General features: G+C 44.5%; 1 protein-coding gene across 1 annotated transcript; it reads right to left on the bottom strand.

Annotated features, from left to right (window-relative positions):
* Nucleotides 1–1,873: 1,873 nt before the first annotated feature.
* On the bottom strand, nt 1,874–23,540 carry LOC309378609 (solute carrier organic anion transporter family member 1B3-like). Its single transcript, XM_081926994.1, has 14 exons — nt 23,366–23,540; nt 20,266–20,407; nt 18,806–18,938; nt 17,191–17,297; nt 15,411–15,557; nt 13,911–14,009; nt 11,993–12,226; nt 10,900–11,064; nt 9,852–10,047; nt 7,526–7,688; nt 6,579–6,763; nt 4,753–4,817; nt 3,851–3,968; nt 1,874–2,196 (listed from the first exon to the last, which is right to left on the bottom strand). The coding sequence occupies exons 1-14, from the start codon at nt 23,495–23,497 to the stop codon at nt 1,983–1,985; spliced, it is 2,100 nt and encodes a 699-aa protein (XP_081783120.1). The 5' UTR covers nt 23,498–23,540; the 3' UTR covers nt 1,874–1,982.
* Nucleotides 23,541–27,134: the final 3,594 nt, after the last annotated feature.

The raw sequence follows: 27,134 nt of genomic DNA, 5'->3' as shown, positions 1-27,134 counted from the left end.
AACTTGACAGTCTGATGGCTTGTTTCTGAAGCTATCCTGGTGCTCTGATAGACGGAGCTCATTTCAAATCGGGATCAAGATCTATAAGGAGGTAAAGCTGCTTGCAGAGAGTGTGACTTCTGTCTCTAGTCTGCAGAGAGTTGTTTTTCTTTGTTTAATATTAGTGTGGATGTTTCCTGCAGAGGATCCTAGTGGCTCATTAGTGCTAGTACAGAAGACAGAAATGCCAGGATGTCAACTTTATCATCAGATGGAAGTTACTCATCAAAATAGATAAGACATCTCACATAAGAGCATTAGGCTACAAATTTAATTGACAAGCCCAGGTGAAGCAGTCCAGATTCCACTGAAGGAGTTGCCTGACACATGTAACTAAATTAGAACAGGGATGTGGGGATCCTTTGGCCTTCCAGATGCTGTTGAACTACAGCTCCCATCATGCCTGGTCATTTGCCAGGCTTGCTAGGGCTGGTGGGAGATGCTGTTCAACAATATCTGGAGGGCCAAAGATTCCCCCCACACATGATCCATCCTTCCAAGTTGTCTTAAGAGAACTAAAAACAAACAAACAAACAAAAAACCTTACCATGGGGCAGTGGGAAATATTTCCCCAAGTTTCATTTCTTTCTTTCATTGCAAATTGCAGGTGGGTGTCTTCCTAGCACGTAGATGGAAAGAAGCTACTTTGGGGCATTTAAAAATCAGTTCACACTTTGCATTTTTAGCGATACACCAAATATATAAATGTGTGCCAAGACCGATGTATGACAACAACATGCATGCATTTGCCAACTAGTTTTATTATAGAGGTAGACTCATAAGGGAGACCCAAATGGCTGCAGATCCCTATCCGAAGTGCATCAGTAGTCAACCTGGATTTGCTGCATTTCATGTGTGAACTCAGCTCAGATGTACTGGCTAGTAATACAGGGGTGTACATGGGCTCTGCAGAGAGCCAAAATGAGGCAAGTCAGGGTGATTTCGAGTTATTACCACCCTTCTAAGTTGAAGCTTGGTGTGACATTAACATATGAGCGTGCTGGAGGTGAAATAGTTAAACAGGTTACCCAATCAGAACCCGGGGGGGTGGAGTCAGAGGGACTATAAAACCAGCTCTGGGAGGGGCAAAGGGGAGAGATCATTGGGAGTTGGGTGGTTGGTTGGAGTGGGAGTGAATTGGGATAGAGTCTGTGGGGAGGTTGAGTTAGTGTAGCGAAATAAGCTGAGTCAGGAACAGTTAGGAGCTAGGAAGACAAGTAAATATCTGAGAGGTGGTTTAGTGAGCGAGAGCAGGTAGCGGATGTTATAGGTCCGGATAGGCACCCTATGATTGTAATTGACTGATACCCTTTATGAAACCACACGCTTGTTAAACTGCAATAAATAAACAGAAGTTTATGTTCCAATTTAACCCTGACTGGACTCAGTATTGTACCTGGTAGGGCTTGGGCGGTGGCAGCGAGAAATAAAGTGGTGGCACAGGGATCAATAGACGGTGAAATGTCCAGGGACCCTGTGTGATCGCCACACTCGGTACCAAATGAGAGCCCTCACAAAGCATCATTTTGATCTGTTGCTTTACTGTTCCTTATAGCTCTCTATATAGCTGTCCCCCCCCCCATATGCCCTGCTTTGCGGGTTTTGCATAGGGCTCCCCCACCTGAAATTCAGTTCCGGCGCCACTCAGGTGGGCACCATTGCCATTATAAGAGAACAAAGGAGGCGTTCATGGTGAGTTCTGGCACCTCTTTTCCTGGGAAAATAGCACTGGGTATCTGGATAGCCATTGCGACAACAGAATGCTAAACAGGACATTGGTTCTATCCAGCAAGGACCGTCTTATGCACACAGAAAGTAATGACAACAAATGCTATTAAATAAGGCACTGCTGTGTTGGACAATTTAATCTTTGATATAGTCAAGATGCCCCCCCCAATGGTCTGTGCATGATTGCCTAAGTACAGTGTGATGGTTCATTTGCGCTATATACAGGTATCCATTTCTGCATCTGAAAGGCCTGCCGTATTTTCGGCGCTATTAAGCTTTGTTTCCCCATTCAGAGTGTCTTCTTTCCTCCTGGTTTCGGGGGAATCAGCCTGTTTTGCTCCAAAATGTTTCTTCACGAACAAGAAGAAGACTATGCCCAGCAGATAGGATGGAGCTCTTAAGACAAATATTAGACCGAAGAAATAATGTCTGCATAAGAGAAGGAATTGTGTTTATATTTGACTTTTTCATTCCTTTTTAAATCTATCTATATATCACAAACACAAAAAAATCCTAATAGCAGCTTACGGTGTAAGTTGCAGCACAATATAATAATTTGAAATTGAAGTGTGAGAATGTGCAAAATATTTAGCAGGAAGCAAAACAGATCGTAGCAGCCACAAGGTTCAATTGCTAAACAAAACAAAAGATCACTGGAATAAATTAATCTTGATTAGGGGGTGAACCCAGTGCTCCTCCAAATATTGCAGCCTCATTAAAGCAGCAAAGTGGGGGAAACTTTGCTAATTTTGAGAAAATGCACATTCAGATTCATCTGCCAAGCCCACTATTCAAATCAGCCTATCCATGGCAGTCGGGGGGTGGGGTGCAACTTGGGGAGCAGACCTGAGGGATGCAGCCTTCCCTCAGGTCCGCTCCCCAGGCATAAATTAGCTTGCTGAGGCAGCCCTCAGCAGTGCAGTCAGCCAGGAGCAAGTCTCTGTCCATAGAGCCGGAAGCGGGTGGCTAACAGGCCATAGAGCTTCCTCAACGCTTAGGGTCGGGCCATTAGTGTAAACCTGTGTTTTGCCATGACCCCTTCTCTCCCCCCCCCCACCCCAAGCAGACCCTGTCATACTCCATACCCCCACTAGGAGGCTGACAGGGCTACACGTCCAATACCTATGCCTACCTACCTCTTTCTGCCCACCTAGCAGTTCGAAAGCACGTCAAACTGCAAGTAGATAAATAGGTACTGCTCCATCAGGAAGGTAAATGGCATTTCCATGCGCTGCTCTGGTTCGCCAGAAGCGGCTTAGTCATGCTGGCCACATGACCCGGAAGCTGTACGCCGGCTCCCTTGGCCAATAAAGCGAGATGAGTGCCACAACCCCAGAGTCGGCCACGACTGGACCTAATGGTCAGGGGTCCCTTTACTTTTACCTTACCTATTTCTTTAACCAATAAAGTTGTGGCCTTTTAATCCCAGACAGTTGTGGTGCCCCTTTATTCATATACCCTAGTTGGGCACGCTCGGTGGCGATGGGGACTCTGCAGCTGGGCATGCAACTGGTTCAGAAACTACGGTCAGTACAGAATGCAGTGACTAAACAGCGTGTGTCATCTTTCCTAAGACATCTGTCCTGGCTGTCCATATGCTACCAGGCCAGGTTAAGCGATTCCTCTTCCAGCACCGGAGGTGGAGATAAGAACATAGAAAGCTGCCTTATACTGAGACAGACCATTGATTACACTGCCTGGCAGTGACTCTTCAGGATTTCAGACAGACATCTCTCGTAGTCCTGCCTAGGGGTGCCCAGAATTGAACCTGAGTCCTTCTGCATGAGACCTTTCAATTCTACGTTTCTATGGTTGCACCCCAAAGCTCTAGTCCATTAATCAACGTAATTTAGCCAACGATAACTTGAAGCTCTATTGTTCTCTTAACAAATTGACCAAGAGAGATGGATCCTGGCGCCAGGCATTAAAATTAATTGACAGAGAGACGGCTAGGCTCAGAGGACTCTACCTGGATGGCTGCCAGGCAGGAAGTCATCTAGATTGAGCCCAGCCATTGCATTAAGTTAATGAGACGGCTCCCCTTGAGAGGACAGGGAAGATGTGGGATTCCAGTGGAGCTCACCTGTACACTGTCGCATCATAAAGCATGCAAGCTCCTCGCTTGCCGCAGCTGCTGCTTGCCCACTTCAAACAAGCCCTGTCTATCACTGCTCCAAAATAAACAGGGGCTGGAATTCCAGCTGAAAAACATCAAGCACTAAATATAGGTTGTCATCTAAAGCACATTTTAAGACAATATTCTTGGGTAGGATGATAGTAGAGACAGGGTGTTTGTATGTGTGTAAGTCTTAGAAGCCCAGTAACCCAAAATACTAAGCAGATCATTGCAATAATGTATGGCCTCCCTTGCTCAGGTCAATTTCTTTCCAGCAGTGGTCAACTAGTTGCCTTTAGCATGGAATTGATGGTCCTTATCAGCTTATACATCCACAGTTCTGAGACAGACACCCCCCTCCCAACCCCCCACCACCACCTCTGAGCATGCAGGTTTCATAAGCCACTTGGGGGATTGCTCAACCGAATCATCTTAACAGATAACTGACAGCAAACATTCTTCAGGTATGGAGCAAAACTGGTAACAGCCACAAACAAAGGGAGTGATCTCAGTTAGATAGGGAAACCCCAACATTTGCAAAAGTACAAAAGTTTTTTTGGGGGGGCAAAATCAGCCTGATGAGGAGCAATCTCAGTGGCATGCACAGACTGTGCACACATACCTCCCTCTCCCACCCTTCCCTCACACACCCCATACATCTCTTTCACAGAGAGACCAATCCAAATCTTCTTTACATTGGACTGGTTCCTTCTGCCCAACCCAGTTGGCCTACATCAGAGTAATGTCAGTGTCGCTCCAACAGAAGCCTGCCCCCCATACTGCTTGCTCACTTGCCTGTGTGAGTGTGTGAAGAACTGGGGTGGGGGGGGGAATGTCCAGTGATATTCAAAAATGGTGATGTTTCTTACCCAAAGCTCTCATAACAAGCATATAGAGTCCAACTGCAAGTGACTTCAATTCTGGATCTACGCACCTAAATAATGGAAGAAATCAGCCTTAGTGGAAAATTCGCTTCTATACATTCCTGCAAGTCTCTATAAATTATCTGTGATGTTACTAACACAGTGAGCAATCCATTGATAGTGCTTTGGCTGTGTCATCATCTATTATTATTTGCTTTCCACATAAGCGTCCCAATGTGATGCGCAGTAAACTGACAGCAGATTCCTTCCTTCCTAGCATTTATGCAGCAATTGTGGTGGGAAGCTCACTGGAAGTGAGCACAATTTGCATTCTGATGGTCCCAGATTCAATTGTGAGCCTCTCCAGTGCAACGCAAGGGTCAGCAAGACCTCCAATCACCATGGATAATCAGTGTGGATAATTCTGAGCTGATGGACCAATACCCTGACTCAGAATAAGAGAGCTTCTAATGTTCCCTCCAACCTAATCGACATAGTCATTGCAGAGCATGATGGGATGTTGGAAAAGTGTGACAAAAGTGAGCCTGGTGCAAAAGGTGAGTTCTGGAGTTTGCCCGATTCAGCAAACTTTATGACCATGGAGGAAGGGCAGATGTGTGAACTCAAGCCTTGCCTCCAGTGAATTTGGACAGCTCCGAAAGGCTGGGATTTGGGGTAAAGAAAGAGGAATTGCAGTGTATTATTGGTACGACTCCCTCTAATACTGAACTTGGGTTGTGAGTGCCAATAGAATTGGGGTCCTGATGGAAGACTGGGCCACTGTGAAAGAAGAGGGGGGAATCTCAAGATTTGCCAAAGTGCAATTTACCACCCTGGCCTCCTTAGGGAGGCAGGGCAGGATAGAAACTGAGTAATTAAACAAATAGGTTCTTTTCTCTTTTTTCAAGTACCGTATTTTTCGCTCCATACGACACACTTTTTTCTTCCTAAAAAGTAAGGGGAAATGTCTGTGCATTTTATGGAGCGGATGCTAGGTCCCTGGAGCCGAATTGCCCAGGGGCGATAAGCAGATCATGGTTTTTTTTTAAAAAAAGAGGGAAGTGGGTGTAGAAACAAAGCCGCTGATCGGCAAGTGATCGGGAGGGAGATAAGGGAGATAAGAGAAATTAGAAGAATTACCTGTCTGCTCCAGGTAAGGTAAAGACACTAAGGCAAACAAGAGGGAAGGAAGTGTTGAAAGGAAGCAGCTGATTGGTAAGCAATCGGGAGGGAGATAAGGGACAATAGAGATAAAGGAGGCTGCCTGGGAGCGGGGAGGTAAAAGCCCATGGATCTTCAGGATTTTTACATTGGATCACCCCAAATTCACCATCAGATCACATAGCATGTCCATGGCTACAGCCTGCACCAAAAAAATCATGCATCCACTGTTGCGTGGGGCCGCAATGGTGCTAAAACGTGGTTACAAAGCACGGATCCACATGGATCCTCAGGATTTTTGCATTGGGTCACCCCAAATTCACCATCAAATCACATGTCTGTGGCAACAGCATGAACCACAAAAATCATACATCCACTGTTTTGTTCTGAATATTTTTTCTTGTTTTCCTCCTCTAAAAACTAGGTGCATCTTATGGTCAGGTGCGTTTTATGGAGCGAAAAATACAGTACATAAGTAGGCAACAATTGAGAAATTAGCATGCTCAGTTGCCACAGAATACTAAGGGTCTCTTGCCGGGGGGTTGGAAATCTGCAGCAGAGGGCAATGGAATTACGGTATTTGTTTTCAGGGAACTTTTAATATGAAACAAGGACAGGAGCGGATATTACCTGTATGGCCTTTCTTGTGGCAGGCACAACTTGTTACTTACCGAATCATGATCATGTAAAAAGGAGTCCCTCCCAGCGCATAGAAAAAGGAAGACACTGTTTTGATCACTGCGTAATAAATAAAATTTCTTGAGCAACTGTCAGTCCTTGGACATTCTCCCAAAACTGCCGAGGAATTCCTCAGCCCAGAATCCCCCTTTTCAATACAGCTACAATTCTGAAAAACCTGAAAAGAAGGTTAAAAGTTTTTTTGGCATAAGGTAAATAAATGAATAGAAGCTAAATCCTGGACTCCATATGCCTATCTATTCTGCCTTTGCCCACCTTTTTTGAAAGAAAAAGAAGTAGGGGACACCAGAAATTCCTTTAAAGAGTTCATTTCTCCGCCCCCAATCCCCTTGCAAGGTAAAAGGCAGCACTGCCTCCACCGAGACCATAAAATACCCGTCCTGAAAGACCTACATTGGCTCCCAGAACATTTCCAAGCACAATTCAAAGTGTTGGTGATGACCTTTAAAGCCCTAAATGGCCTCGGTCCTGTATACCTGAAGGAGCATCTCTACCCCATTGTTCTGCCCGGACATTGAGGTCCAGCTCCGAGGGCCTTCTGGTGGTTCCCTCCCTGTGAGAAGTGAGGTTGCAGGGAACCAGGCAGAGGGCCTTCTTGGTGGTGCGCCCGCCCTGTGGAATGCCTTCCCACCAGATGTCAAGGAAATAAACAACAATCTGACTTTTAAAAGACATCTGAAGGCAGCCCTGTTTAGAGAAGTTTTTAATGTTTGATGTTTTATCGTGTGTTTGATGTTTTATTGTGTGTCTGGGGAAACCCAGCCCAAATGGTGGGGTATAAATAATAATAATAATAATAATAATAATAATAATAATAATAATAATTATTATTATTATTATTATTATTATTATTATTATTATTATTATTCTACTATTATTACTATTATTATTATTATTTTCTGGAAAATAAAGATCTTACTGTGTCTTTCCTGGATCCTGTCACAGCTTTGCATCCAGCGAAACAGGGCGACACATACGTCATCCCGTCTTCTCCACAGACCGGATCCCACTGGTTTGCGGCACAGTTGCAATTCAGGTTACAGGCTGAAGATAAAGGAGTTACGCCCTGTGCAACCGCTTGCCTTGTGGAATAAGCAGGGAGGTTTTCCTTTAGTTCATCCTAAGGCACATCTAGCACAGGGGTAACCAACAGGGTGCCCTCCAGATGCTGGAAGAGTGTTCTACAGCATGGGACTAAATACTCAACTTCTAGCGATTTTGGTCAGAGAAGCGAGACAGCAGTAAATTATACCGAGCAAGTTGGTGTTAACTCTTTATTAGCAAAAACAGAATCTGCACAGGAGTGGCAGGCCTAATGAGCGCAGCAGCTCATCTCCAGCAGATATTGGCCCCATGAAGCAGTTGTACAGACTGAAGGTCCCCACCTCCCCACCTGCTCTCCAGGGTTTTCCCCCAAGCAATCTGAGACTACACCTATGAGAAGTCAACTTCTTCTTGGCCCTTTTCATGCCTCTCTTGGTTCTGGGAGATAAGTGGGGAGGGCAGCTTGTCACAGCAGGAGTGGGAGACACCCGTGCCTCTTCACCAGCTGGACTCATCTTTGCCTCTTGGTTTACCTCCTCTCCTGCTTTAGCTCCTGCCTCTGATTTGGAATTCTCTCTGCCACTGACTCTCTCAGCTCACTAAGCCCTGTTGCCTCTTCAGCTTCCAGACCCCCTTTCCCCAGTCTTCTCCCTCTGACCATTCTTCGTTGTCTCATCATCAATCACTTGAACCTTCTTCCCTCAGGAGCTCCTCAGCTGGTTCCTCCCACCATTTTTCTGTGTCCCTCCAGTCCATGACACACAGGGAACAGCAAAGAGCTCTCCTCCAGAGGATCTCACGGATCCTTAAGGTACCCTGGACCCACCCAGGTTGTGCAGAAATTTGTCTCTGAACATGAGAACGTTGAACCTGGCCTGGTAGCAAAGCTGGCATTACCCTTAGGCACACTGAGGTGAATGTCTTAAGAAGTGAGATTCCATTGGGATCCAGAGGTGGCAAACCCCACTGCTGTGTCTGCCCTGCCACCAAGCCCACCTGCTGCCTCTGCTGCCAGAAAAGCGAGGAGCGGACCAGGACCTCGTCTTCAGCAGGGGGAAGGAGGAGGTGGAAGTCAGCAACTCTCTATTTTGCTTCAGGTGGCAAAATGTGTTGGGCCACCTAGAAATTTGCATTTCTAGGTACAGAAAGTATTGATCTGATGTGTAGAGATCTTTCCTATTCTAATTAATTCAAGAGGGTTCTGGAAGCTTCTCTGCGTAAAAGAAACAAGCAGAAGGTTCATGATGTTTGGGTTATTCCTTCCGAGAAGCTGAGCACAGCTGGCTTAAACTGCTTTTGTTATCTCTTCAGTCAAGGTCATGCTGACTATAAAAGTAAGGCCAAAAGGAGCCTGCGTTTTCACTTTCTCTTTCTGTCTCTTGTCCTTCTGGTGTGGTGTTCTGTACACAGTATGCTTAGTGTTATGGTTTAGTCTTATTATAACTTATTGTAAATTTAAGTTAAGTCTGCTGCAACTGGATTTCTTACAATCCTGAATGTTGGATTCGTGACCGTTATGCTCATTTGCCTTCAGTAGCAGTAAAGCTCTTCTGGATGAAATATTAACTGCCTCTGGTCTATTTTTGGGAATCCCACATGGGGGAACCAGTGGAGATGTTTTAGCAGAGGTGCCACACATAGTCTGCTCCCACCAGCAGTCTAGCTGTTTCATTTCCCACCAGCTGGAGCTTCCAGGCCAGGCCTGAGGGCAGCTCCACACAGAGCACATTGCAGAAGTCCCATTTCAAGGTTACCAAATGCTACAATGGCCACCTTGGCCAGATATGATCATAGATGGCGTACCAGAGGAAGCTGGTAAATGACACTCCTAGCTGCCAAGGTCATGTGGGCCTCCAATGGCAAAGACGGATCCAGGAATACAATGGTACCTCAAGTTAAGTACTTAATTTATTCTGGAGGTCCGTTCTTAACCTGAAACTGTTCTTAACCTGAAGCACCACTTTAGCTAATGGGGCCTCCTGCTGCTGCCACGCTGCCGGAGCTCAATTTCTGTTCTCATCCTGAAGCAAAGTTCTTAACCTGAAGCACAATTTCTGGGTTAGCTTAGTCTGTAACCTGAAGCGTATGTAACCTGAAGCATCTGTAACCCGAGGTACCAATGTACCTCCAAAGCTACGTACCAATCTTTGCAACACACACACACACACACACACACACACGAGTGCATCTGTATCACATACCCATCATAAGATACTGTCAATCCAGCCACTGTGCGGTTCTCACAGCCCACTATTAAGTAGAATAGCGAAATGACAAATGCTAGAAATGACAGTACATATGCCATTTTGGTTGCGGCGACTATGCCAATTTTGTATTTTTTCATGATGAAGCCTCCTAGGAATATACCAAGGCAGACTGCTGGTATGGCTGTGACGGCTGGAATAAAAGACAAAGAAGGAAATAAGGATCATGTCCTGTCCCCCCCACATTGCAAATGACTTAACAGGGACAGCAAACGGATGGGGAGACTGAAAGGATACCCTGGAAATGTTAAAAGGATGAAAGGACCAACATTAAGAATACAGTATTGCTCCTCCTCTTTGTGGGAAATGGATTGCGGATTAAATCTGTAGATTTAGATCTTAACCTCCTGTTAGACACATGTGGGAGAAATACAAAAGTAATCTGAATCGGGAACAACAGAGAGTGGTGAAAAGGGACTGGACTGCCTTCTTCCTACTTCTTCAGGTGGGCCATGAGGATTAGGCAGTGTTCCAGAAGCAGTTTGGGGTACAAAGACCACGTGTTTCTTGGAGAGCATGCATACTGACTGGATAATCTGCAAATTGCCTGGAGAATGTACAAAACACATGTGAAATATGCACATTCCCCAATACCGACTGGCAATTATTGCTGCTGCTGCTATTGTTATTAATGAAATCTCATCCGAATACTTCATCCAAAGGTCAGTGGGTGGTTGACAACATAAAAATACAAAATGAGAACACAAAATGCATAATAAAAACAAGAACCAAAACAAACCAATCACCTCCTCCCACAAATCAAGGCATATTGGCTAGAGAATGTACAAAGATCACTCAAGTTATGCACAGTGCCCAAAGCCTGTTGGAGGTTATGTATATTGACTGGGAAATGTACACAGCACCCTCTTCTAGGAAGGGTTATGTGCACACTCATCATGAGGCCTGGTGAATGTGCACAATGGCCAGTTACTATGCACATTTACTGCTCAAGTCCCTTTCATTAATACACACACACAGGACTCACCTGTTATAAAGTTAGACCTGGACGCTGGCTGACCGTACTGCTGCTCTATGTATTTCGGGCTGTATGTAAAGTAACCAATAAAGCTGCTGAACTGCAGCAACGATGAGCACAATAACATAAAGAACATTCGGTTGCCCAGTGTTCTCTTCAGGGACGTAAAGAACTCTGAAAGAGAGAGAGATGTGGTGCTTAGTGCAGGCCAGACCTGCACATTTTATGAATGATCTGCACATCATTTTATAAAACATCAAATTCAAAGAAATGAAAACATTTGGACCCATGAGAGTCACTACCCAGTCATGAACTGATATCCTAGTTTATTTGCTGCTGTTAATTGTATCTCTGAGCTGCGACAGCAATAAGTGGCAAAACTGCAGCTCACTAGAATTTTTTTCTGGTTTTGCTTTTATTTGGTTTGTTTTTAATTGCATTGTATTATGGAAAAAAAAACCTAAATAAAAATTTATGAAAATAATAATAATAATTTCCCCTCTCATTTCTATTTCTCTCTAACATCCCTGCCTACCACTGTCCAACAGCCTTCCTTTGTTGCAGTGCTTCAACCATCCAGAGCCTGACACGACTGAATAGGTCAGGGGTCAGTAGACTTTTTCTGCAGGGGGCCCAGTCCACTGTCCCTCAGACCTTGTGGGGGGTCAGACTATATTTTGGGGGGGGGAATCCCCCCACGACTTTCCCCTCCCTTCTCCACAGCACCAGACGAGCACCGGTGGCTGCTTACCTGTGCCTTGCGAGCGGCAGGGGCTGGCGGCGGGACAATGAGCAGCGCGAAAGGGCTGGCTCCAGAGAGGGGCTGCTTAAAATGGCACTCAACAAAGCCCAACCCCCTTCCCCCTCTAGGCAGGGCAGGGAGAAGCCAGGAGGAGGGAGGGAGGAGGCGCCACCATGGTGTGTGTGAGGGAGGGGGGAAATGGCACGGCCCGAATGATCAGAATCCCCACGCTGATCTACACAGTGATTCCTGGACCATCCGTGGGCCAGATCCAGAAGGCAAATGGACCGGATCCGGCCTCTGGGCCTTAGTTTGCCGACCCATGGAATAGGTCCTGGGCCGCCAGGGCAGATCTTTCACCTTTCAGTTTTGAGAAGCGAGCTCCTTGTTGACTTTCAGGCTTCTGTATATGGCTTTCATCAGCATGACTTTCCAGTTTTTTCTTTTCAGGATCGCTCGCTCCTTCTTTGTCCAGGCTTTTAGGCAGGAAGCAGAAAGGGATGCCGGAAATCAGATTGAAGACGCCAGCGATCAAAAAGCCCAGCCACCACGCGCCAACCCAGCGGGAATCAGTCGGAGTTATCGTTACCGTATCTAGAGTAAGAGACAGGTCAAAGTCCATCTGTGCATCAACTATCCATAGTAAGAAACGATAAGGGAGAAAGCGCTTTCCCAAAAAAACCCAGAGTCCTTTCTGTTGGGGATAATTCAGACTGAAATTCCCAGGTGTCAAAAAAGGTTATTAATGTATGCCACTACTGCGGCCCGTGCTTTGTTAGCCCCAAAATGGAAAACCAACAAGGTCCCAACCAAAGAAGAATGGTGACTTAAGTTGACAGAATATGTGCAGCTTGCAGACTTAACATATAGAATGAGAGAACAAGAAGAACATATGTTTAGAGAAGATTGGGGAACATTCATTGAATATATGGGAAATAACTGTGTACAAACGCTGGCAGCAGTGCCAGATTTACGTATAAGTTAAACAAGCTATAGCTTAGGGCCTCACTCGCTTGGGCCCCCCCAAAAAAATTAAAAGAAAAGAACTGGATGTACATCTCCAAAATATAAGATAAAAAAACAAATAAAATAAAACCTACATACAGCAACAGTGTTTTGTGTTGTGTAGGCTCCTATGATGTAAGTAATGGCCCCCGCCTGCTAGCCTGCTCCCTAAAATATCACATATTTTGTTATTTGCAAATGGCTTTAGATACCTATTAGGTCCATAAATTACCATATAGCATATATTCAACACAAAAAAACAGCGACAATTTGTTGTTGACAAAGGACAGGTGGACTGTTATTACAACAGGAAGCCCGGTACATTCATTTACTTAAGACCACGGCCCCTATGGGTCTGAATAGTTATCAGGATTATACACCATTTCTTTAAGACCTTTAAATCAAACTGCAGCTGTCCTCTGAACTTTAGAACTCTATGCCTTTAAGAAGATCTAGGGGGATCCCATTTACACCTTTAAGGGCATATAAAAGGTAATAGGCTCACTTCTAAAATGCAAACACACAGAAAAGCTCAAAATACACGTTGATCTACCCATACTTAGGTGAGGAATCCTATGATTATATGCTGCCCTAGAGTTTTCAATTTGATTCAACACATGTAATTATTAATATTCATTATTTTCAGTTGTTATCTCTGAGAAATGTAGAAAATAACAGGATATATTTATACAAATTCTTCAAACTTACACGACCCCTTAAAAATTAGGTAAGGAACCAAATGTTGTATAATACTGAATGTTTTATAATTTATGATAATTTAGAATTTAAATATATTCTAATGTAATATTTGATACTTCCAGCTGATGAAGGTGAATACATCAAAGCAGGGCCCTGTCCTGGTTTCTGATCCATAATTGACTTCTGACTTCTTCTCAATGATTGAAACTAAGACCTTCACATCGAATCTGACTATGCACTAACATGAACTTATCTCTACTCATAAACTCTTATCTTTAATTCTGTAACAAATTATTGTGTTATACGTATCCTTATGAGTTTGAGTTTGTAATCTCTGTTTGAGCTTGTAATCTCCCACTACTGAAACTTATATTGGCCTAAGTTCTTGGTGTGCTTTTTTCTTGGTATATTTAATAACAAGAACTCCGAATCTTTCCAAAGCATCCCACTTGGGCTTGGGAGCTATCCAAATGTGAAGGCTACAGAGCTCACAGCTCCATATGATTCAAAGCCGTAAGTCAAGCTACGCTGCATGCCACATGTTACAATCACCAATCTTCAGCTTGCAACTCACCTAGATCCACGAAGCCAATGTCAACATACAGTCTGGCTAACAGAGATCCCAAAAGGAAACCAACCATTGGGCCAATCATTCCTATTGTGTGCAAACAGCCTGCAGTTATAAAGAAAATATTATCAGTATATTCCAGTGCACACAAGCTTCAGAGCAGGTTGGGACTGCAGAGCAGGATGGGATATCCTATATTTCATGCTCTTTGAAAGACCACTCTTCACTGATGAAAACGTAGCACAGCCCTAGTGTTATGTACTGAGTTCAATAGGATTCAGAATGCAGCAGTCTGATTGGTCCTAGAACAATAGGATTCAGAATGCAGCAGTCTGATTGGTCCACAGGAGCCACCCAATCCAGCTACAGGTGGAAGTGAATCTGCAACCAGATTGGCCTACAGGTGAACCCCGGAACTAGCCAATCATGTGGGGCCCATTGTGTAAATAATGTATATAAAGCAGACATTCTGGGGGAACTTCCATTCCTCCTCACCACTATGAGCTGAATAAAGAGCATGAAATCCACTCTCAACTCCGAGTATATTTCACCTAGTTTAAAGAATCACGTTATGAATAATTGGGATCAAGCTTGCATTTCCGAACACACATTTAACTGTGCAATTCTACACATGTCTGCTAATAAGTAAGGTCCATAGACTTCAATGTTGTTTACTCTCAGGTAAGTGGTTACAGGGTTGCAGCCTTATCAACATACATACATTGATAGTGTCCTTCAGCAGGTGTCATAATGCAAGGGGGAACTCTGTCAGAACTGGTGAATCTTAAAGAGATTCACAAACGTTTTCCTGAGTAATAAAGCATTGCGATACTGTCTTTATGACTTTTTACCTCATTTGGTTCCAAAGCTTGAGAATTTTTTGAAGAAATTGTACACTTCTCAGGTCAAAGCAGATTTTGTTTTAAAAATCAAATTGTGAATGAGTCAAAATATAATGACAGAAAGTTCAAATTTAGACAACATGAATGCAAAATGCTTCTAACTCTGCCGATGACTGAAGCCAGATTTTACTATAAAGAAGCTTTTTGACATGCTATACAACTCAGGTGCAAAATCTGAGTGCTGCAGCTTGAAAAATCTACCTTTGTTTTTGTCAGGCACTACTTAGTACATGGGACGCAGGTGGCGCTATGCTCTAAACTACTGAGCCTCTTGGGCTTGCCAATCAGAAGGTTGGCGGTTCGAATCCCCGTGACAGGGTGAGCTCCCATTGCTCGGTCCCAGCTCCTGCCAACCTAGCAGTTCAAAAGCACATCAATGTGCAAGTAGATAAATAGGTACCGCTCCGACGGGAAGGTAAACGGCGTTTCCGTGCGCAGTTCTGATTTGCCAGAAGCGGCTTAGTCATGCTGGCCACATGACCCAGAAGCTGTACGCCGGCTCCCTAAAGTGAGATGAGCGCTGCAACCCCAGAGTCGTCCGCGACTGGACCTAGTGGTTACCTTTATTTAGTACTAGAGATGAGATTTTCCTATGAGACGTTACCAATATAAAAAGGAGTGTCTTCTTCTCTCGAGAAATCATCCAGGTACGATATGCCCAGTGGAGTTATTGGTGTTTCACCTATTCCACGTAGTAGATTCCCCATCAAGACATAAATCCACGCATAAGATACAACTTCTTTTGCACAGCCTGCAAATAACAGCAGTTATAGCAGGAGTACGTAGTCATGCCTTTTGCACAGAAACACATATCCTCCCAAGCAGTCCCAAACAGGAGATGTTCACCAAGGATGTTCTGGTGGTGGGATGTCCAATTCCTATGCTCCCGGTGTAGTAAAGTTAGTACTCCCCTAGTAGCTATTCTTTGGTCAAGTGGAGAGTGAGGCTTTGTGGGAAACCAGTAAGGAATATGAGAGCTGTCCTGTTGCTTTAATTTGTGGGCCCGCTGGCTCCAAGGGCGTGAGAGGACTTCTATGGGAAAGGAATTGTTGGGCTAATTTGAAGGTTAAACACCTGTGTTTGAAGCTGTGACCATACCCTTTGAAATGCTTTCTATCCTTGATTGCGTGAGAATGTACATCTGCCTAAGTTCTACCAGTCTCCATGGGAAGGGAGGAAACCCCTTGATCTGGGTTCTGAAGGCTTAATTGGGTTTTGCAGAACAATGAAAACATCTAAAAAATAATGCAGACTAGGAAAGATCTCTGTTTAAAAGGTTTGTTGCAGAAGGAAGGTTTTCAGTAGGCACCAAAAAGACAAGAGAGATAGTGTCCGTCTAATTCTGACAGGAGGGAATTGCAAAGGAAAAGTGCCACAGCACTGAAGCTGTGTGGAGTGGACTTCCTGGTATCTGCAGGATGCTCTCAGTTCCAGAGCACAGCGATTAACAGGGCACATATGGATAGAAATGATATTTCAGGCACCCTGGTCCCAAGCTGTAGATGTAAAACCAGCACATTGAACTCAGCTAATTGGAAGCCAATGCAATTCTTTCAGCAGCATCATAACATTGTGGAAATGTCCTGTCCCAGTGAGCCACCATATTTCACACCATCAGTAGCTGTAAGCACTCCTCAGTCACTGAGCACAGCAGTACATACATGTGCACCTGTTATGGATGAGGGATGAGGAACCTGGTGTTTGCAAATGCCAAAAGAAATACCCCAATCCAGCCCCTTTCACGTGTCATTATCTGCGGTTCCATGCCCACATCCACTAGCGGTAGCCAATGATATGGACTTGGTGTGGGGTAAAATATAACATGGAATAAGTGACAGGATGGAGAATCATAGAGGTGGGTCTAGAGCTCCCTAAGGCCATCCATTGGTTCCATTTTGCTTGCATAAGGATCAACGCTCAGAGCTCACCATATAGCAAGAATGGAAAACGAGTGACCCTCCAGATATTGTTGGACTACGACTCCCATGAACCCTGACCTTTGGCCTTGATTGCTAGGGCTGATGGGTGTTGGAGTTCAACAAGATCCAGAGGGCAACATGTGGGCTACCTGTTGTACAGTCCAGCGCTTTACACTAACCTTCTCCAAGTGTTCAAAAGAACAAGAGTGGGCAAATACTGAGTAGAGGCACCGGCTCTGCTCCCCAAATCTCTGCTCCTGCCTGTTCAACCCCTGATCTCCCCACATTGAATGGAAAGGTTGGAAGGCTACCAAATGCATTCAAGTGAGCACTATTAGAAGCTCCCCTGCCCAAACTTCATGCTCAATGCATGGATATTGGGATCAGGGCCAGCATATCTCTGCCCCCTCCCCAGCACTTCTGAGGGGCTACTTACAAACTTCCATGGAGAAACCACAACCTTACCCGACACAGACATCCCTGGTGATTCTGGATCTGTTTGGTTCAGTAAGCAAGGAGAGAGGTTGGATGTCGAGTTCTCAGACCCTCGTGATAATGTCTCGTATTTATAACTGAAAAGAAAGGTAAACCAGAGGTTCAACCCACAGTTCCTTTCTAGGCACAGGTCCACACTTTAAGGTTCTGTGACAAAATGAGCTACCCGCTTTCTCCAAGAAAACACACTCTTTAATGCTGAATCAGAGCAAATGGCAATTCGGGATTTCCACAGATTGTTGAGTGGGTTTTCATGGAGGAAACACTCCCCCCCCCCCAAAAAGGCGTTTGGATGAGGAGTGTTAAAACAAGAACCTGTGCCTAGAAGTGTGGTACAAAAGCAAGTTTGGATAAGCCCCTAATCATATATACCTGAAGGAGCATCTCCACCCCCATCGTTCTGCCTGGACACTGAGGTCCAGCACCAAGGGCCTTCTGGCAGTTCCCTCACCGCGAGAAGTGAGGTTACAGGGAACCAGACAGAGGGTCTTCTCGGTAGTGGCACCTGCCCTGTGGAATGCTCTCCCATCAGATGTCAAAAATAAACTATATGACATTTAGAAGACATCTGAAGGTAGCCCTGTTTAGGGAAGCTTTTAATATTCAATGCTGTATTGTTTTTAACACTCAATTGGGAGCCGCCCAGAGTGGTTGGGGAAACTCAGCCCAAATGGGCGGAGTATAAACTATTATTATTATTGTTATTATTAATAATAATAATAATAATGAAGAAAGATGCAGAGAGATGCCTTGGCACTGGAGAGTGGGAATAGCATGGTGACCATTTGCAATTATAGACAATGTAGATAAGGAGAAGTAAAGAATGGGGATTTCTTTCTAAATTTCAGAACTATTTAATGCATTGTCAAGAGTTGCTTAGTCAAAGTGGCTGGAAAGAAGTTTGGTAGCTCTAGCTGACATTGGCCATCTTGGAGATACACCAAAAGCACTTATCCAAGTCATAAGTGGGATTAATTTCTAAGCAGACACAGACAACATGGGAAGGATAACCAAAGAGGATTAGGATTGCAGTTTTATCCTAGCTCCAATCTGCTACATTTCATTATTGTTTCGGCAATGTTATTTTTACTCTATTTTGCGTTTTGATTGTTGTAAGCTGCCTTGACGCGTTTGTGGTGGTGAATGTCCTGTATCTCTACATGTAATTATATCCTTCTTATTTCACATTTCACTGAATTTTGCAATATAGCCTCAAGCTTCTTCTTTTTGGGAAAAAGTACAAAAATGCATATTTTAATATTAAAGGGTTTGTACCTAATGAAGTTCTTCTCAGGGTAAACCCGATAGAATTAATGGACCTAAGTTAGACATGGCCGTTCATTTCAATGTGTCTGTCCTGAGTTGAACCAGCATTGGATACAAACCAACATGTTTAGAAACGTTTATACTGGGATGAAACATGTCCCAATACATATTTGAAATTGTTATGAACCAGAAAGGGACATATATGTTCACCTCTACTGTTCATCTTTAAATATGTTTCATTCTGCATCTCAAATAATGTCCTTCAGAGACAGCGGTGTGGCCAATCTAACAAACTAAATGTAAACACGCTTGTACTTACTATCCCATGAAAAAGTGAGGCATTGCTGTTAAGAAACTCCCAAGAGACATGATAAAACATCCAAGAGCAATCACCCTTGGCCGATGGAATTTTGCCCCAAAGTAACTCACGAAAGCAATCACCAACAGATTCCCTGGAAAACAATGTAAATAATGATAGAGTATTTATTCGTTGCTAAATCACTTAGCACTTGTTCTCAGAACCTGCTGGTGTTCTTTGGGGGGGCACTGCAAGGAAACAGGGATAGTAAAGTTATGGTAAAATTGGTTTCCCTACACAGTTGGTCAATGACTGGCTACCATTGTGGATGAGGCTGTTGCATCACATCCTACGGCGTGGATGCACTTCCAGATGTTCTAGGACAGCAACTCCCATTATCTCTGACCACTGGCCATGCTGCCTGGGGCTGCTGGGAGTTGTAGTCCAGGAACATGAGGAGGGACACGGGTTCCCTGCAACGGTCACAAAGGGTCCTAATGACCACAGCAATTCTTCTTGGTGGGTCTTGCCCCATGAAACAGTTGCAGAGGCTGAAGGTCCCCACCTTTCTACAGCTGCCTAAATCTCCTCCTCCCTCAGGCCCTTCCCAAGCAATCTGAGACTCTGCCGGCATGCCTGTCTGAGCTCCTCCCTCTGCATGCCTCTTCTGGTCCTGGGAAACCAGGGAGGAGGAGAGCTTGTCCCAGCAGGAGGGGGTGACACCCTGACTCTTCTTCACCAGCTGGACTCATCTCTGCCTCTTGGTCTCCCTCCTTTCCTTCTTCTGCCTCTGATTCTGGCTTTCTGCCACAGACTCTTCCCACTCACTAAACACTGATATCTCTTCAGCTTCCAATGCCTCCTCTTCCTAGATCTCTCCCTCTTCTCCCTGTGACCACTCATCATTGTTCCACCATCAATCCCCAGGCTCTGAGCCTTCATCCTTTAGGGGTTCCCCAGCTGGTGCCTCCCACCATTTCTTTGTGTCCAGCCAATCATGAAGAAGAAGAGTTTGGATTTGATATCCTGCCTTTCACTTCCCTTAAGGAGTCTCAAAGCGGCTAACATTCTCCTTTCCCTTCCTCCCCCACAACAAACACTCTGTGAGGTGAGTGAGACTGAGAGACTTCAGAGAAGTGTGACTAGCCCCAGGTCACCCAGCAGCTGCATGTGGAGGAGCGGAGACACGAACCCGGTTCACCAGATTACGAGTCTACAGCTCTTAACCACTACACCACACTGGCTCTCATGACAATGGGCCTTTGTTGTGAACCAGCAGGACTCTCTTTATGTCCCTATCGCTCGCGATCCTTTGAATCAACATCCACCAAGAATGAAACTTTCTCTCCCAGAAGGTGTATATAGTGTTCTGAGGAAGAGCAAGGAATGGAAGATGGTGATCCACGTTATTCTCAGCTCACCTCTCCAAGGGCTTTCTCCCCTCCTGCTCCCCACTACATGGCTTCTCTCTGACTACTTACCCAGTTCAAAACTTCCATCCATGAAGCCAGCCGTAGAGGAAGAGATGCCGAACCTCCTTTCCATTTGGGTGAAGGAACTTTTCATCATAGCCCCAGAAAACACTTTGCTGAAGTAGGTGAATGCCAGGGCAGCAAGGAAGGCCTAATGAAAGATGGGAAAGGGGGTGGGATTGGGGAATGTCACATCATCAATGAGCTTTCTCCATGATAATGGAAGCCATGCTTCCCTATTCTCTGAGAGATCAAAGTCCTTCTAGAAGTAACCCTTTGTCCTTCAGAAGAAAAAGTTTTATGCAGTCGATGGCTTATAGCCAATGTCAGTCCTACTCAGAGTAGACTCATTGAAATTAATGCATGTGACAAACCTGAGGTCATTCATTTCAATGGGTTATGTCTATCATCTCCAACAGCCTTGCTGTTAACACAAGAAAAAAAACGCAAACAACTGAGAATCAATCTCTCTCTCCTGCTCATTAGCATAGCCCTGCCCTGAGTTCTATTTCTTGGTAATGGCACAGTGTGACAAAGAGATGGAAGTCAGAAACTCTTTATATGCAATCATTGATGGTGCATTTCAACTATGCAAGAATGCTACAACATCCTTATTTGATTGGCTGTCACAAGACACCTCCGATGTATTTTGCAAGCTAGTAATTCCCTCTCCCAGAGAGGCACAGACACTTATGCAAAACAGAAGCCAATATATGTTTTGAGCTGATTTCTCTCCATTGCCAGTTCAGGTGGGTAGTCTTGGGTTCAATGTTTATCCAAATAGTCTCCAGCTTTGTCAACACAGCCCTCTTGGTATTTCATCTGGTCCCAAAACAAACAAAGTTCTGATGCACTGGTTAAAAGTTAGAAGTGCTTGAATAACATAGTTACAAGTGAGTAAACAGCATGGATTGGGTTTTGAACTTTGGGGCGCTGTTGACTTCTCTGTGCAAAGGGAGAAGAGAGTTTGCAGTCAAAAGGTCATAGGCTTTTTTTCCTCGGGCAGGTTTATTTTTCGGTTTATTGGGACGATAAAATATCAGGAGACAAGCCGTCTTTCAGATGTTCCATGAGAATTGTGATATGTTGAGATCCTTAGATTCCAGAGTAGTCCCTCAATATCAAGTCTTAAACAGGTGTGGGACAGGTCTTAAGCCACTACAATGACCCCTAGATTTGTTTCTCCTCCTCCCGGAAAGAAATAAAGGAACTAGGCTCTGCTCCAGCAGCAGAGATATGAAGTAGTCCCTCAACTGTATTTTCCCAGGATCCGATAGGCTGTGTGTGACTTAAGTCATCTGCAAATGCTTCTTGAGCAGCTATCAAGCCATGCCCAAGAAACAGTATTATGAAGAGCCATTTAGGAAGTTTAGTGGGTAGTCCTCCCTCTCAAATATTTCACACCACAAGTGAGGCTCAACAATATTTTTTGTTATTGTTCCTGGAATCACAGAATCGTAGAGCTGGAAGGGACCTCAAGGAATCTCAATTAAAGAATCCACAACAGATGACCACCCAACTTCTGCTTAAAAACCTCCAAGGAAGGAGAGTCCACCACCTCTCATGGGAGTCCATTCCTCTGTTGAACAGCTTTTACTGTCACCCCTTTAGATATTTGAAGATAGATATCTCAGTCTCCTTTTTCCAAGGCTAAGCACACCCAACTGCTTCAACTGTTCCTCATAAGGCTTGGTTTCCAGACACTTGATCATCATGGTTGCCTTCCTCTGAACTTGTCAGTATCCTTCTTAAACAGTGGCACTCAGAACTGGACACAGTATTCCAGGTGTGGTCTGACCAAGGCAGAACAGAGTGATTCTATCACTTTCCTTGATCTGGATGCTATACTTCTTTTGATACAAGCCTGGAACAGCATTAGCTTTTTTTCCTGCTTCCTCACACTGTTGCCACAGGCTAAGCTACTAAGACCTCCTAGATCCTTTTCACATATATTGCTGGCAAGCCATGTGTTCCCCATCTTATATTTATGCAACTGGTCCTTCCTACCTAAGTGCAGAACCTTAAATTTGTCCCTGTTGAAATTCATTTTGTTAGTTTGGGCGTAGTTCTCCAATCATTTAAGGCCATCTTGAATTCCGATTCAGTCTTCTGCAGTGTTAGCTACCCCTCTCAGTTTGATGTCATCTGCAAATTCATTGGCCTCATCCTTATAGATCATATTGATCAGTTCTTTGCTGATTATCATTATAACCCAGTCTCCCCCCCCAATGTGGTACCCTCCATATGTTTGTGACTCTGGCTTCCACCAGCCCCAGCTGGCATGGCCAATAATCATGGATGATGGGAGTTGTGGTCCCGAATGCTTGGAGGGACCCACATTAGGGTGAGGTTGTTGTAATGATGCTTTGGGGCACTGAGGGAAATGAAAACCGCACTCTTAGTCCCCAGGGAACCTCGTGAAAAAAATATTTATGGCGTGGCGGATAGAGCCTGCATCATGAGTGGCTGGCAGTTGCTCAAGGCTGTCGTGTGCTGATGATGCCGTGTCTGGGAACTGCCTTGGCAGGGTGCACAGACCTAGCCTTGACATCTAACGATCCTTTGCGTTAATGATTCCCATGCGGTGATTCTGCATCTCACGCATAAAGCAACAAGATGTGCATCCAGGGTTATTTGGAGTTAGAACAGAGATGGGGAACATGTTACAAGACAACAACCATCATCGTCCCTAATTATTGGCCAAACTGGCTGCGACAGATGGGAGTTTGAACCCAACACCATGGGGAGGGCACCCTGGTGGCTTCCTTTGATGCCTATGTCCTGAAATTAACTCTACCCCCTTTCATGTTTTCAGGAGAACAAGAGAAGGCATAACGTGAATAGAGGAGTGGCTACGCAGGTATCAGCTCCACCCCCCCCCCCAAATTTGAAAACACCTGGAGAGTCATTGACTCCTCATCTGTAGCTTAGTAACTCCCCAGGTCTATGAAACTGAAAAAGGCAGAACCCCAACCCTATCAGTGGTGGATATCAAATGAAAACCATAAACTTCCAAATGGAAGAGTCTTTTTTAAAAAAGACTGTTGCAAAGCAGAAAATTAGACTTTAAAAAAGAAAAGAAATAGTAATAGTAAGGAATTCACTGGACCTTCAGCCCTTTGCAGCACGAGGTTTTTGTCCTGGCTGTGAGTTCCTTGGGACCTTCATCCTCCTTAGACAGGTCTGCTGCCTTAGTTTCCACAACGACTCCATTCACATTTCCTGACTCAGCAACCTTCATGATTGCGATTTCTTATCTTCAGTGATTTCCCCGTTTCCTGCAAAGAGAACATAAGACACACCTCATTTTCCCTGTACTTTTTATTTCACATGGAATGAAGTGGGGGTCTTCGAAACCATTCGGTCAGGAATTACTTGTAATTGTCTCATCTCAAGAACTTTTCTTCATACTAATGCTGAATAATGTGAAAACTGGGAGGGGAAACATGTGTTGACTTGTGTTGTGAGCAACCAATTACTGGATGCTGTAGAGCAGTGAGGGAGCAAGTCTTGAACCAAGCATCTTGGCAGTTGGACTGTGGGGCCGTAGCACCACTGCAAGCTCGGCAAACTTTGCTTTTGGGACCAGCCCTACCATTAGGCAAAGTTAGACCACTGTGCAAGGGAGTTGTTTCTGTTGAATCCTTAGCTGACCCTTAAACTCCCTGCCCTTGACTTTGGGTAGCCAAGATTTCATAGTACATGAATGCTTGCTTTTAACTTCCTAAAATAAAGTTGATGGAAACAAACCTACCCCATCATGTACAATCATAGTCCCTTCTTGCTGTGGATGTAAGAACACCAAAAGAGCATCATCTAGTACCGTACTTGTCTAGCCAACTAGATGCAAATCCAAAGCTCACAGGAGGACATCAGCACAATAGACCTAAACTGTGATGGTTCCCTAGTGCTGGTTTTAAGAGCTGATTATTATCTCAGCATCATGACTGAGATGATGGCTGTAGTGCTGGAAGGTATTCTGAGCATCATCTAGCCCAGCTTCCTGCAATGCAGGAATCTCAGCTAGATCATACATGGCAGGTGGCCTTCCAACCTCTGCTTAAGGAAGGAGAGTCCACCACCTCCCAAGGGAGACTGTTCCACTGCCGAACAGCTCTTACTGTCAGAAAGTTTTCCCGAATGTTTAGTCAGAATCTTCTTTCTTGTAACTTGAAACCATTGGTTTGAGTCCTAGCCTCCAGAGAAGGAGAAAACAAGCATGTTTCCTCTTCCATGTGACAGCCCTTCAGATATTTGAAGATGGCTATCCTATCCCCTTCTCAAACTCCTCTTCTCCGAGCTAAACATACCCAGCTCCCTCAACCGTTCCTCATAATGCATGCTTTCCAGACTCTTGGTCATCCTGATTGCCCTCCTCTGCACACATTCCAGCTTGTCAACATCCTTCTTAAATTGTGGGGCCCAGAACTGGACACAGTACTACAGGTGTGTTCTGACCAGTGCAGAATAGAGTGGGATTATTTGCCTAATCCCAAGGAGGAATGGGTGCATCGTGTCAATTTCAGTTTCTCATTCCCCCCCCCCCCCATCTTAAATTCAGATTTTTGCATTTATTTTTATTTTAGAAAATTTATATACCGCTTGCTTGCAATTACACCTCAAAGCAGTTTACAGAAAAATAAAGCTAAATATTAAAATGATCAATAAAAGACAGTCTAATTCACAATGTCAATAAAAGGATCCCAAGCTGGATCAGGGGCTGTCACATGGAAGCTGGAGCACTCATGTTTTGTGCTGCTCTGGAGGATAGGACCCAAGCCAATGGATTCAAGTTACAGTGGTACCTCGGGTTACATACGCTTCAGGTTACAGACTCCGCTAACCCATAAACATTACCTTGGGTTGAGAATTTTGCTTCAGGATGAAAACAGAAATCGTGCTCCGGCGGCACGGCAGCAGCAGGAGGCCTCATTAGCTAAAGTGGTGCTTCAGGTTAAGAACAGTTTCAGATTAAGAACGGACCTCCGGAACGAATTAAGTACTTAACCCGAGGTACCACTGTATAAGAAAGGAGATTCCAACGAAACATCAGGAAGGACTTTCTGACAGGGAGAGCTGTTTGACTATGGAACAGACTCCCTTAGTTGTTACAGATTTTCCTTCACTGGAGGTTTTTAAGCAGAGGCTATGGGTGCTTTTTTTAAGATTCTGCATTGCAGGAGGTTGGATTATCTATCCCCCGGGGTCCTTCCAACTCTACGATTCTATGAGTCTATGATTCCAGAGCTCTCCAGAACTTTGCAGGCAACATTCTAGGTAGGCCTGGAACTTGCAGCAGTGAAGGCAACACACTTGCTCTCTGTGTCAAAACCAAAGCTATGGGTAGTATTTATTGCTAGCCCTACCGTCTTATGCTCAGGTTGTACACATTTGCAAATAAAGCTAGATTTCAGAAAGACACTACAGTGGTACCTCTGGTTATGAACTTAATTCGTTCCAGAGGTCCGTTCTTAAGCTGAAACCGTTCTTATCCTGAGGCACGCTTTCGCTAATGGTCCTTCCCGCTGCATGCGCCTCTGACACGCAACTTCCACTCGCACCCTGGGGCAAAGTTTGCAACCAGGAGCAACTACTTCTGGGTTAGCGGAGCTCATAAACCGAAGCATGCGTAACCAGAAGCGTTCATAACCAGAGGTACCACTGTACGGTGTTCAGTGACCTTCATCCCAAGGGACTCAAACCCAAGGTAAGTGTTGGCACCTGCGAAATCTCTCTGCTCTTGGAGATTAGGGTGAGCATAACAACATTTCAGCCAGGAAAAGGCTTCCTATTGAGAAGACACTACACAGAAGGGGGGGGGGATATGGAAGTGGGTGGCAAGGAAACTTCACACACTACTTTTTCATGGAGGTTGTTCACACATGGTATGCAGAAAGGCATCCAATGAGAAGCCATCACATGATGACACATCAAGTGTTGAACTTGCATGTGTGAATCAGCCTATTATCCTCTGTTGCTCTCTTGAACCAGAGGAACAAAAGAACACAGTCTTTCTTTCTTCAGCAACATAGGTCACTTAAGTATTTTTTAAAGCCCACATGGCTTTGCCATTTTCCCAGAGAGAATCAGTGTACTTCATCATGCCCAATAGGAAGCAAAGCTTAGCCTACCTGCGTTATGGATTCTTGTCAGCAGCAGCAGCAGCTATGGCATCATTCAATACAATACAGCATTTCCCCCTAAAACAAGGTGGTTCTGAGGTCCATATGGGAAATCATTAACTTTCCCGACTTCCTAAGCAAACAAAAACCAATTTGTTTTTAGGGTCCACTTGTGTAATCCCAAGCTTTCTGCTCTCACTCTTGGAAATTCATGCATTTCTCTCTGGTATAAAAAAAATGATTTAGGCAGAAAATGTTCTGAATGTGATCCTGGCATATTTGCAACCTTGCTTTGAAAGCGCCCCGTGGTTTGTTTGTAGACAGAAACACTCATTGTTTTCTATGGCTAAATTCTTCCTTGCACCCAAGTGCATAAAAAGATGTATCCATCTAATCACTGACAAAATAAATAAAGATGAGAGCATAATGTCCCATTTGCCTAAACAAGTGTTTAAACCAGCTACTCCAGAGTAGTCCCCTACTGACTTTGGAAAATGGAAAGTCCTGTGTTTTTGCAGCAGTTCATAGCTTTTTAAAGTTTACAGTCCTGGCAGGTAATCTGTTGCATTTAGAGTGTTCTATTGAGTTTTATGCTTCAATTTCCTTTGCTTTATCTGGGAATGTGAGTGCTTATGTTTCTAGAGACAGGAGATAAAGAGGAATGGTATTTTAAGCAGGAACAATGAAGGTGAGGATAGAGAATTGCCCACCAGGCATCTATTTCTGGACTCCCCTCAGGCTCCTCCTCCTCTTCCT

This window comes from Podarcis melisellensis (genome assembly GCF_964234715.1).
Source record: "Podarcis melisellensis genome assembly, chromosome: 10".
Taxonomy (NCBI): Eukaryota; Metazoa; Chordata; class Lepidosauria; order Squamata; family Lacertidae; genus Podarcis; species Podarcis melisellensis.
This window is presented reverse-complemented; position numbering and strand designations above follow the sequence as displayed.

Coding starts and splice junctions, on each gene's coding strand:
- LOC309378609 (XM_081926994.1), bottom strand. CDS start 23,497: ATGAAGGTTGCTGAGTCAGGAAATGTGAATGGAGTCGTTGTGGAAACT. Junction 17,298..18,805: donor CCTCACTTTTTCATGGGATA/GTAAGTACAAGC, acceptor CTTTCTTTTCAG/TTATAAATACGAGACATTAT. Junction 14,010..15,410: donor AGACACTCCTTTTTATATTG/GTAACGTCTCAT, acceptor TTATAACTGCAG/GCTGTTTGCACACAATAGGA.